Source organism: Balearica regulorum, chromosome 2, assembly GCF_011004875.1.
Source record: "Balearica regulorum gibbericeps isolate bBalReg1 chromosome 2, bBalReg1.pri, whole genome shotgun sequence".
NCBI classification, from domain to species: Eukaryota; Metazoa; Chordata; class Aves; order Gruiformes; family Gruidae; genus Balearica; species Balearica regulorum.
In genome coordinates, this window is record NC_046185.1 from 149889664 (window position 1) to 149902929 (window position 13266).

The 13266-nt window shown below is 42.8% G+C and overlaps 1 protein-coding gene across 2 annotated transcripts in view; it reads left to right on the top strand.

The window, feature by feature from the left end:
- APBB1IP (amyloid beta precursor protein binding family B member 1 interacting protein) overlaps positions 1–13054 on the top strand; it is a 69681-nt gene extending 56627 nt beyond the window's left edge. The window contains exons 11-14 of one of the 2 annotated variants that reach the window (XM_075746383.1): positions 3446–3544; positions 4520–4637; positions 8552–8649; positions 11121–13054. In XM_075746383.1, the coding sequence (XP_075602498.1) occupies positions 3446–3544; positions 4520–4637; positions 8552–8649; positions 11121–11648 (843 nt within the window). In that variant the 3' untranslated portion in view covers positions 11649–13054. The remainder of the gene's footprint in view (positions 1–3445; positions 3545–4519; positions 4638–8551; positions 8650–11120) is intronic. The other variant, XM_075746382.1, reaches the window with a different exon arrangement.
- The last annotated feature ends 212 nt before the right edge of the window (positions 13055–13266 follow it).

Here is a 13266-nt window from a genome sequence, read left to right on the forward strand (position 1 = left end):
CTTGAAGAGTTACCACAGAGACTAGAAGCCTGTAGGCTGGAAGAGAGACAACTTGCCAGGAATATGATGCAGATCTCTAGGCTCAGGAGTGGCATGGAGAGGTATGGATAGGGGTTAGCCATTCAGTGTCTCTTCTGAAACAAGAACATTACACAAAGCTAGTAGCTGTCAGGTTCAGAGCAAAAGGAGGTGGTTCTTCATAGAGTGTGTAGCAGACCCGGGAAAATTGTTGCTAAAAGATGTTGTGGATGCCAGAACTCTCTCTGTGTTCAATAAAAAGCTAAAGAAGTACCTGGAGGAGAAATCCATTGAAGAACCTCAGTATGGAGGAACCCCATCTGGCTCAGAAAATCCCCTGACCTGAATAGTTGCAGACAGGGAGAGTACAGAGAAGGAAGTATCATTTATGCTTGTCTTTTTCTTTCTCTTCCCTCAGTATTCATTTGTGGCCACTGTCAAAGTCCGCATACTGGGTTCAAGGACCTTTTAATCTGACACAGCCCGAGTGTTCTTGTGAAACTATTTCTGTCGGGTGCCCCAGAGGAGAGGTCTGCAGCAGCCCCTCTGAGCTCCCCAGCAGCAGATCCCCATGGCAGAGGATCTGTCTACATACACCACCATTACCTAGCTTGCTCTATGCTGTCTTCCTCCTCTGTCTTGTTTATGCAGTGTGCACTTTCATCCAGATGTTTGCATGAATTATCTGTTAAATTATAGAAGTCTTTTTTTTTTTCTTGTAATAAAAAAATGTTGCTAGGCATGATGTTTGAAAATGAGGGGAGATATGTAGACTATTGGACTTAGTTGTCATGAAAAAGGAGGAGAAAAAAAAAACCTTGCCTTTTTCATTTTTGAAAGCTTTGGGTGCCATCTGCTGGGTTCATAGGACCTTACGCGCGGGAGCAAAATTGCTAGTTGTTGGTTGAAAAGTGCTTGAAGATCTGAATTTAACCAGGGTTGCAGTGTCTGTTTGCACCTCCTGGTTCTTTTGGCTCTGTTGGTGATAACATAACTTGGGTCTGTGGGATGTACTCTGCCACACAGGGAAGTGCCTGCTTACGCTTCCCTTTTAAAGATACCATTCAGACTGAATTCTGTAATGGTTGTCACTGTGGTCACATAATGGTGGAAGACAATAAGAATTGTGAGGCGTTGTGTCCTGGCCAGGTATTGCAGTAGCAGAGCATACTCTGCTGCTCTGAGCAGCATTCAGGCTGTCTGAGGCTGCCGGAGATGGGGACGGGCAGACGCTGAGGAGCTGAAGAAGGCTGTTTGTCCAGAGGCCCTGGCTGCTACCTCTGTTTGATACGAGGCATAGGTGTACAACAGCAAGATACAGCCCTGTACGCTGAACTGTGTGAAGGGATGGTATGTGAGCGTACCTGGTGGGTGAGGCAAGGTCCATGGGATGGGCATGGTGCCTGCTCTGCACCTGGTGACAGTGAGTTGGCATCTCTGGGCTTGCAATGTGAGATGTCTCTAGCTCTCACCTTGGGAGTGCCCAAGAGCAAAGTAATAGAATAAGGCAGCCATGGGCCCTTCCAGAGGCCTGAAGCAGACTTTGCATATTCATCGTCCAGGGGAGATAGCCAGCTACGTGTTTGCAGAAAAACGTTGAACAGGATGATCTGTGTGAGCAGCTGAGTTCAAACGTGCAGGGAGCTGTAATGCAGTTAACCACAGCACTGCCTTGGGACACATCTGTCACTGTGAGACCCCTCAAGAGCAATATCTCTTTGTTTTTTTCTTTCTTACAGCTGTCTCCCTGGTGTGTTCACTCTTGCTCCGTAATTTGATGATACAGGGCTTTGGCAGCAATACTGGCTTGTGCAGTCCTGTCCTCTCATCCATCCCTTGCTACTTGTTCTCTCCCTAAGCCACAGTGCCCCTTATCCCCATGCTGTATGTGAGGCCATGCTGTGTACTGCTGGGTTTAAAAAAAATAAACCAAAATTACAGCGTGATGAAATGGGTTATATTTAACTCAGACCAGTTCCTTTTTTTTTTTCGAATCATAGTACGGCCTCATAAACAGTTGGGTCAGCACAAGCAAGGGAAGCTTGGTATCTGCAGTGCTAAGAGGGGAGCAGAGACACATGGCTGAGGAGCAAGACAGTCAGCTCTGCTTCTGAAGCCCTGGCTAACCCAGCTGTGGCCAGGGTTTGGCCTCCATGCCGGGGATGCCCCAGCCACCAGCAGGCATCTATGACGAGACATCTGGCGCCTGCATCAGCCCTGGGCTGGTGGGCTGCTCACAGTGCTCTGTGCTGCGAGGGATCCTGCTGAGTTCCCCAAGTCCAGTGCTGCTCTGCTTAGGGGGCTTAATGATATGTAAAAACACAGGGTCCTTGCTGCTAGGTGGAGGTATGCTTTGAATTTTCAGCTGCCCAGGCTGAAGAGAAAGTGGTTTGACAGTAGTGAATCCTTGGAGCATAGTCAGCTGCTCTTTTGTGTGTTCACAAGATTTCACTAACTGTGGACCTATAATTTATAAGAACATAAATAGAAATGAACACATAAATGAGGGATAGTGAAGCCTTTTCCTTTGGTTTCATTCTTCTCCTTGCGTATCAAGAGATGGTAGTATATTACTCCATCCAAGCTACTAAAGACTTGCAGCCTTCTCTGCTGTAGCAGGGGAACCAAATTCCTACAGAGTCTTAGAGAGGATGTTCAGTCTCAGGCAAGTAAGCAGCCTAGCATTTTGGTGATCTTTGAGTTGCAATGATATGTCACCGCATACCACTATTGATCAGGAGGGGGAAGAGATCCTAAATCGTATCCAAAAGAACAAAAAAGGTGTAAAAATTATAAAGGTTTCTGATACAAATTAAAAAGATTACTTCTGATGGCGTTGCATTTTGAATGACCTTTATCTAGAATATATGGCAGTATTACAAAACTGTTGGCAAACAACAGCAAGAGTAAAGCAGAATGAAAAAGTATAGGAAGAAAGCTAGAACTAGGCCCAAAGAAAGGCAGTCAGTTAGAAGGAAAAATCTGTTTCAGCTGAGGGTTTATGCTTAAACAAATTTAACATACTCTTTGAAAACTAATTAAGTTCAGTGTTCAGTCTGGATGCCTTACAGATGACAAACCACAATGAGAAACAGACTTCCTTCCAGTGTTTATACATTGAGTCTTGGACCTTGAACCATGGCATTTGTAGACTTCATTGAACTCTAGATCACTATTAGGTTTCTGTGGCCCTTGAATTCATATTACAATGCATTAAAATTATTTCAAGCAAGCGCTGCCAGTGGCAACTCATGTATAGTTCATAATAACCATATTTTTTTATATTTTCTTATATTCTGTTTTTGCTGCTGCTTTCTTTTTCCAAATCATCTTCAAGTTAACATGGTGCCTACAGGCAGTGTTCTCACCAAGGTCACTGTGACTGGGTTTCTGTGTTTGTCTTACTTTATGAATCACTATCTTTCAGCACCCCCAGATTCAAAAGGAGTCACAATATATCAAGTACTTATGCTGCGATGATCAAGCAACCCTGCATCAGTGGGTAACAGGAATAAGAATTGCCAAGGTGAGATTAAAAGTAAATTTAGTTAAGTATGTTTTCTGTAAAATCCTGTCTTCCTCAGGTTACTGACTGTCATCACCTCAAATGGAAATACTGTGACAAGAATGGACATTCATGCTAATTTTACCATAGAAAGAGTGAGCAGAAGGGCATGACGGGGGTGAATTTGCTGTATGTTCCTGTACCCTAGTTATCAGTGTGTTTTTCTCATAAATGTGAGGGTGAACTCTGTAGCTAAAAACTCATGTACTTGTAAAACTCACTCCACAGTTATCTGGCACATTAATAGTATGCTATGGCTAAAGATGTGCAAGCTCTGATCAGTCCAGCTGTGACATTTTTCAGACAGTTCTGGCCAAATTGTCTGCCTTACCCTCTTCAAAGAGGTCTGGGTTCACAGACCATTTTGGTTTGTGCAAAGTATTAAGGGAGATGGGTTTATACATAGCCCAGTATACTGGCTGTACCTGGCTATACAGACCCGCTCCTGTTAGGTGTATATTCTTTTCTGCCAGTTCTGCAGGGTGACATGCAACAAAGGTGTGGGGTGAACATCAAATTATTTTGTATCTTACGCTGACAGAGCTGTTTGCTCTAGAGCCCAAGATTCAGTGTCTCAAGTCTCCATTCTGAAGATGTAATACTTGGAAAGCATTGGAAAAAGATATTTATTGAGAACAGTTGGTTTTAAAGCCAAATTTCAAGATGTTTACAGATACTGAAATGAACATAAAATGTGAGAATGATATCAATAGGACTGTGTTTGGTCACAGGGATTCATGTTTTATTGTGCTATTACGGAGATGCTTTCCACCTGGCCCTGTACAGAACTAGGCACAGCACTTGTAGAAAGCTACTTTTTAACAACATTGTGTAGGAAGGAACGGGGTCAGAAAAGTTGTCCAAGAGCACAATGAATGCTTGGCCTATTTCAAGCTTAATACCATGCTTATTGTGTTGTTTCAATTTTTCTTTCAGTATGGCAAGACGCTATATGATAATTACAAATGTGCAGTGAAGAAAGCTGGCTTGTCCTCTCGCTGGGCAAATCAAGGGACAGTGGAACCAGCTGCCCCTGCCGGATCCTTACCAGCAGGTACCGATGCTGCCACAGCAGTTGAAATCACATTTATTGCCCTCTTCTGTCATCATCACATAGTGTTGCTCATAGTCTTTGTTCAGAAAACTATCCCATGGATTCAGCAAGGTAGTATCTTGTTCTAGACAGCCCAGTGCAGCTCTGATTTATAACTAAGCTAGCAGCAGAGCTCTCACTTTAAAGTTAGAACTTGAAGAATACAAAGCGCACCAAAGGTCAGTTTAAATCTGCATAATTTAATAAAGTATTTTTCTATTGGCATCTGAATACAAATCCTTTATCCTCCCTCTACGTTTTGTGGACTGATGGTCCGTATCTTTTTCTGTTTGCCCATCTCTACACTGGCTGTATTGGAGCTTTTCTTCCAATGAGTAAAAGGGATGAGTAGGATATGCTGAGAATGATCATTTCAGAAAGAAATTATTGTAGGGTGAGCCACTCTCTTTCCTAGCCTTTCAGTCATTTGCATGATAACAGTGTGGGTGTTAGGAGAAGGACGCAGAGGAAAAAAGGATTGAGTTATTCTCTAACTTTACTTTTCCAGTAGCTTCATCATACGATACAACAGTGCACGATACTAGCTATAACTTGCATGGATGTTTTTACTTTACATGCTTATGATACACTTTATTTATTAGGAAGGGTATGTTGGCCAAGTACTTGCTGTCATAAGACAGGCAAAGTCAAAATCAGTGTTGGCAGTTAATATTCTGACTTGTCGTGTAGACAACTCAAAATCCTCCGAACACCTTCCCAAGGCTTTAGTTTGCCTTTTCTCAGTACATGTGAGAAGAGGATGGTCTTTCTACTGTTCCTTAGAGTCTAATCATGGTATTAAATGCACATTTGGGGTAGGGAGACCCAGTACCAGACTGTTTTGAGATCAGGGGATTTTTTGATGGTTGTGCGTGGGAGTACCTTAGTGAGGGCAGATGGGACAGTCATGGAGCATTTTGTGTTCTGATGTTGATGGCAGTGGGGAGGTGGCTGGCCAGTGGGGCTCCACGCTAGTTCTGCAATCCGTACTGGAACTGGGCAGGATCAAGGCCTTACAAAGTATATTATACATCTGTATAACTTCAGCTCCTGACTAGAATCCAGGAACACTGCATGTGACCATAAAATATATTGTTAATCTTAGCTAATGGGTCCCATGAAATGGTTAAGTAGCCTGGAAAGATTTTACTCATGTTGTCTCTATGGAAATATCTCTGAAGGATCATTAGCATTCTAATTGAGGCAAGTCACTGTGATTTTTGCTGTCTTACAGTTATCATTCTGCCCTATATAAAACCTGGGGCCTGACTATAATGCTATAACCTGAACTGCCCGACAATGAGCAGTTGTTGGCTCATGGTTTGGAAATGGAACAAAGCACGTTTTCTTCTGTTCTGTTTTCAAACGGCTGTATAGCAATTTTTATGGTCTGATTTCAGTATAGGCTGAAATCTGCTATAGAAAACTACAGTCCTGTGTGAGCTTAGCAGGGGGCTGTACTCTATTAACTTCAGTGGCAGCCAAAAGCAATGGTCAGGAAGGCAGAACTTCTGTTCTCGCATCTCATGTAGCCTGTATTCCCTGGTCACGCTGCTGTAGCCAGCATTTGAGTGTTCATGTATACCCCAGACTGTGTAGTCTGTGGTTCTGGAGTGTCCCAAGTGCCAGGCACATCTCAGGCAAAATAACATATGTTGTTTGCCTCACTAGGTATGTTTATGGACACTAAAAAAACAGTGTATGTTGTGTGCCAGCACAATATCATTATGTTTGAAAGATGAAGGATGTTGCTTTATTCAGATGTTCCATGTCACTACAAGGCTCAATATTTTGCATTATATATTTTGGGTATCTATGTTTTGCATTATGTTTGGACTACATTTTTTTTCTTAAATACTAATTCAACGTAAAATTTTGGAGAAATTTACTTGCAAAGATGACTATAACATTTAAATTTAAAATAAATCTTGATAATAGAATGCATGAACTCGCATATTGGATTGACTGGGGGTCCTTTCTCTGACTGTGTATAGCATATGTGCAGGTATGTGACAGGAGTTGATATATCAAGTATTGCTTTGAAGTCTTGCACAGTTTATGAAATCCATTAACAGAAGGAGAAACAGATAACCATTTAGCCATGTCTCCACTTCCTGGTGTATTTGCTAAGTGTAACGCTCTATCGTGCACTGTATAGACTGGAGCTCTCTCTGCTGTCTTTCATTGGGTTAAATCTCAGTATGACTGAGGGCAGCAATGCCTTTGAGCAGTGTGAAGCCTGAACTGCTCTGCTATGGACAGCAGACAAAATGAGGAGAGACAGTAACTTGCTACACTTGAGGGCATGGCCACAGAACCCAGGGGTTTACACCTCTCCCCACTGCACACCTACAGCCACAAGATTTGTTTTATCTATTTTTTGACTTCCATGTTACTCCTTCAACAAACACAGACTGTAGTTTGAATAATCAAAACAGTACTTTGGATTAAATATGCTGAACAACATGCAGGCACAGGCATAAAACACAAGGACTTCAGACCATCTTCTGTCATCCTTTGAAGCCTAACTAGCCCTAGTAAATTCAGTACACTGCAGAGTTTGTCTTACTTCTCTGTCAATCGTGTGATTTGCAGGCATGGCAATAAAAATAATTTATTCTATTTCTTATCATGTTCATGGAACCTCTTTGCTAATCAGAAAAATACGTTAAGATTAAAACCATTGCTGTGCTTAGACTTATATTGTAGACAACTAAGGGTTCACTAGCATTCAAGAAGTACATGAGTAGAACTTCACTGGATCTCAGAACTATAATAGAGCCAAGGCAGTCATTAAGGTTTACAAATGTATGTATCTAGGCACCAGACACTATCTACTACTTTGACATGTACAGCTTCCAAAAATCCTAGACTAAACTGGAGAGTTTATTTAATCCTCATCAGACTGTACAGGGGCTGGAGATTTTTTCATAATTAAACCCACAAATTTGTCCTTTGGTCTCACATTCACTTACTCCATTTGACAGTACTGGGTTATTTGTGCATATCCCTTACAAACATAATAATGGTGGGCAGAAGTTTTGCAGAGCTTTAACTTAGCCAGCTAACAGATCTTCACTACTTTGAGAACAGAGGAGGTTCACAAATCTTCTATGATTCCAGATGGGGGAGAAGTTTCAGAGCTGTTAGCTCATTTACTAAAGAAAATGGATCAGCCCCTCTGTAGAACTTCAAACTTTCAGCTCTCATGACTCATTGATAGGAAACAATGGCACTTTTAATCTTTAGCCTAAAGTAAAGGAAAAAACCTATGCAATAAAAACTGAGAATGTAGTAATACTACAGCACACTACAAACTTCAAAATATTGTTAAGAAAGACGGGTATTTAAACAACAGAAGGCCAGAGGGTGAGCTTAACTATGCCTTTTTTTTTCTGCTTAGCTTCCCTTCCAAAGCCAGCTCCTCTTCTCTATTCCTGTGTCAGCCTTAATGGTCCCCTTCTGTAATCACCGTTGACAATAGTCAGAAGAAAAAGCTCTTCGTTTGTCAACACTTTTACACATTCTGATAATTTCTGTCATATGTCTTCATAATTCTGCCACTTGCTCTTCCTGTGGGATTGTCAGCTCCAACCATGGAGGCATGCAGACAGGTATTAGTTTCAATGTGAGGGATCTTGTTTATTTTCCTTAGGTAATGAACTGAATATGAAAAGTGACAAAATAAGCCTGAAGTAGAAAACAGACCTCTTCATGGATTTTACTGAATTATGTATAAAAAACCTGTAATGAGTGGTTCCTTGGTGGGAGCTGTAAAGACATTTTTATAGCCTTTTTCTTAGTTTGCTATTCCCTGATCTGGTTAATACCACAAAATGTAACACACTCTTCCCTGTCTCCTCTCCTTGTCACAGGTGCTGTTCAGTCAAATGGACAGATTCCCCAAATTGTTCGTCGTTCCAGTGCAGAATTTCCAGAGAGTCAGAAGAAAGTGGATACATCAGAGGTACAGGTCAGCAGTTACTAGCAGTGCACTAGTTAAATGTCACCTGTGAACCAGTTCTTCAAGTTTGTTTTTCTTCACACACTGTCTTCCCCCCTCAAAGTGCCACTGTACCGTTGTGACAAGGATTTGGCTCCTGAGTGAAGTGGCTGGTTCCTGCTGCCCCTCCTCATACTTTACACGCTACAAACAGTGTGCCCGTTGCACAGAAGCAAGGAGCCACCAATGCAAGGTGAAGGCACAGCCACCTGCCACTTCCATTCTTCAGAACAAATAGGCATGAGTTCACGTAGCAGAAATAGGAACGTGCTTAGTGGGACAGCCTCAAAGAGTCTGTGCTGCCAGAACCTCATGCCGTTTTCTGTCTCTGTCAGAAAACAGGTTTTCTCTTAGTAACACAAAGGGTACAGTAGTGTTTTTGGCAGGGAACACTGTGCACAGCTGAAGATGAGTGTGTAAGAAAGGGCAAAGTGTGAAAAAGTAAGGGAAAACATTACATGTTTTCATTAGGCTCTAAATGGATCCCTTGGTTAAGCTTCAAATTTTGCCTACTTGCTCCATCTCTGGTTCTGAAAATATCGTAGGGTACAGTATGAGGACTTCAGAAACATCCTACAGAAAAACCCCTGCAGTTGTTTGCAGTTCATTATTCAATCCCTCCATCATATATAAAGTGCACAGGACAAGTCAAATGAAATTCCTGGGATTTTTCTGTCACCTGCATTACGTGTCCTACACTTCTTGTTTCTGTCTTTGAGTTCCTCCTTTAAAAAGAACTGGTTCTCTGTTCTGAACCTCACTTCCTCTGGAATAGATCACGTTCTCAGAACTCAGCCAGTGGTTCCCTCCTCCTCTGTCTCGTTTACTTCCATCTCTGTAGGCAAGAACAGAGAGGAGGACAAGGCAAGCATGTTACACTTAGCTGATGCCAGAATTAGTACTGCTGACTGCAGGGTTGCAGAGCACTTTTCTCTAGCAGAAGCAAACGTGTTGCCTTCATCTCACAGCTCCTATGAGCCTGGGACCAAAGGATCAAGCTGAAGTCTTTCAGGGTGCGCTGTGCTACACTTAGAGCACTAAGCTAGCTGCATCTAAACTGATAAATTAGCATAACTAGAAATAAATGTGTTACAATGCTTTGTTTTCAGGACAGCAGACTTCACAGGTTTACAAGAATAGATAGCATGTTTGTGTAGTAACTGTCAACAGCTACCAGTTGCTACCTTAAAAAAAAAAAATCAAAACAGAAGAGCAAGTTGTATTCAGGTATCACCAAATGGGCTTTATCTATCTATCTATCTATCTATCTATCTATCTATCTATCTATCTCCAGAGTGTCAAAACATCATTTAAAAGAAAAGCCACCTAAAATTTTGTCAAACATCTCCATAATGAACTGCTATCCTACGTTGTATTTTTCTTAACATGTATGAAGGATGCTTTGATTTGTTTTTCCTTCAAAAAAGTTGTCAGAGGGTTTGAACATAGAATCATTGAATGGTTTGGGTTGGAAGGGACCTCAAAAATCATCTAGTTCCAACCCCCAACATCTCGTGACCTTGCAAACACGGCTAGGACTTAGTAGCTTCAAGGGCCCGTTTGTCGCACTGCTAATTCAAAAGTGGAGGTGGTGTGTGCCGGTGTCTTGCCCAGCCAGCAGAAGAAAGACACCCTTCCCCAGGCTTATCCATGGCCCTTGCCAGGTCACGGGTGGAAAATCTTTCCCCAGCTGTGCGCAGCACAGAATGGTGGTGGGCGGCTGTCCCAAGTGCCTCTCCTCACAGTGTTTTGCAGTGCTCTCCCTCCTGCACAGAGGGGGCCCACACACTACCCTGCAGGTGAGTGCATGTCACGCCGTGCTGCAGAGCGCTGCGGACAGTGAATCCAGACACATAAACTCTAAAATATCCCCACCTTCTTCCTGGTTCACTGCTGTTGTGTCTAATGAGTTTGGCAGAGATAGGTGACTTCCTTATTTTAGCTTTATGCAGAGATCCAGCAGTCACAGTTAGATGAGAGATGGAGATACGAGTACAGGAGTGAGAGCCAAAACTACATCTGCTTTTTATGTTCTCAAATCTTGCTCAGTATTTTTGGATGCAAAAACACAGCACAGATCTTTTTTTAAGTCTTCATGTTCTCAGGGAATGAACAGCAGGGTGAAACATCAAGCAAGTATCTTTATATGTCTTACTAACAGCAGTTCTTTGAAATTTTAAAAGCACTCATTTTCTGAGGACAGCACTCGAAGAAGCACTATGAATCCTGTCAACAGGGAGTTGACACTGTCAAAGCTCTGTGGGCAGCTCCAGAAAGAAAACAAAATACTATTTGTACGCTGCAGGCCAAATGTACTCTACTTCGTTTCACTGCCTGTCTACTCCCCTCTTCTCATATATTTTCACTGTTCTTAGGCAGTGGCATTGGTTTGCACATGCACTGACTGGGTCTTTTCCTTTTATTCCTTCTGCTTATTAAAGGCTAAGTCAGACAATATCAGTGCGCCTGGCCTGGCACAGTCAGTGATGAGGTCACAGAGATACCAGAGTAAGAGGAACTCACTGCAGCCTCCTCCTCCACCTGAAAGGCGGTCATCTGCTATTTCTGTTTCACCAATTGTACCCTCCAAAGTCAAACGAGACAGCGGCATTTTCCTAACAGATCCAGACAGCTTTCCAGCACCACCACCTGCACTGAAGATTGATTTTCCAACACCACCGTCTGATTTCTGTGAGCCTCCTCCTGATTTTGTGCCTCCACCACCACCAGCCTCCAGCAGCGGTAATGGAGACCTGCCATTACCCCCTCCACCTCTGCCTGTTGCCAGTAAGCCACCACCTCTGACAAAGAAACCTGTGCCACTTCCTTCAACAAGGCTAGAAAACACAGGACAAGCTGGAGAGCCACGGTCAGCTGGGCCACCTCCCATTGGGGGTGGAGGCAGGCAAGCAGATTTCATGTCCGACCTGATGAAAGCTCTTGAGAAGAAAAGGGGCAGCAGCTCCTGAACTCTGGGAGCAGGTGGACTTCAAGCCATAGCTGGTTTTGTGAGGCATCATGGAAGGTTGTGCTGGATCAGGCTCCTCCAGGAGGAATTCTCCTTCAGAGTTCCTCCTGGGGGTCTCAAGAAGTAAGGTGGGGGCCCTCTGTCCCCTACTTTGTCCCTATAACCTGCTCCTTCCCCCCCGCCATTAACTACCATTCCAGCATCAGGCTGAGGTAAGAATTGGCTGTAGAGTCTTGCTTCAACCCATCAGGACAGCCAGGGATGGTGGAGCAGCACTCTCAGAGCCAGCCAGCAAGTGAAATGCATCTTCTGTGGCTGCCTCACTAGTAGAATTGGAGCTGAAGGAAAAAATACAACAATGTTCTCGTGTGAATTTTGAGAAGTGGGAAGAGCCCTTTTCAAAGAATTCCCCTTAAAGGTTCTTTATCAGAAACCCCCCAATTGTGTGGGTTTTTTTTCAATAAAAGGACCCCAGTCTTTTTCAAAAATAGTTTTGTCTTAAAAAGTAAAACCTCAGCTAGATTATTCTGAGATGCAAGGCAGGACCGGGGCCATTTCCAGACAGTGTCACCCCAAATGTCATACACTCCTGCTTCCACATGCAACTCCAGCCATTCCTGTCAGCACTTACCATTGCTGCCTTTAAGTCTCGTTTATTTGGTTAATCTTAGACAAAGAAAAATTTTGATTTCCAAATCCTGTGTGCTTCCCTTGGCAAGCAGGGATATTTTTTTCCTGTCAGTTAACACTCGTCTTCAAACTGTATCTAGAAATAGTCTGTCTTCTGAAAGACTTTGTAATTGTCTTCTACTTGATACAAATGTCTCTCCTACTTTTTTTTTTTCATTTTTTCTCCCATTTTAATTCTCCGTTGTTCATTTAGGCAGCATTCATTATTAGTTCTCAAATAAAAATAGCTTCTATTTTATATCTGCACAAAGTGTCAGAGTTAATGAACAGGCATTTTACTGGCAATTGGTACCACTCCAATTATTTTAAAGTTTTTGCCTATACCTTCTAGTCTTTAGTTTTATTTCTTCCAGTCTTTGCCTCTTGTCATGCACACGATCTTGTAAGATATCATAAGTAATATATTCCTGTATCTTGCAATACGAAAAGCAGAAAAAACGAAGTGTGTGGTCTAAATAAACACCTAAAAGCAGCTGACAGAGCCAGGGGTGAGCGCTGCTGTTTGTCAAAATGGAGCCCTGGGCCAGCAGTAGTGGTGGGAGGCAAAGGAATGACGAGCTGATGGCAGCACCACAGCCTGGGAAAGTTTTGGGTCATCTCTACCCTTATTTTTGGCTTAAGGTTAGTTTGTCAATAGCCACGTACCTGCGTAACAGCCTGGCAGAAATATGAAGGTTATAACCATGTCTTTATAATAAAGTGCCTTTCCTTTTGAAATGACTACCTTGTGGATTTTTTTTAAAAGCTGAAAACTGTAATGACATTGTCAACCACATGCCTTTCTTCCTGCCACTGTGTGGTGGGTTGACCCTGGCTGAGGGCCAGGTGCCCACCAGAGCCGCTCTATCACTCCCCTCTTTCATTAGACAGGGGAGAAAAGGTACAATGAAAAAAAAACTTACGGGTCGAGATAAGGACAGGGAGAGATC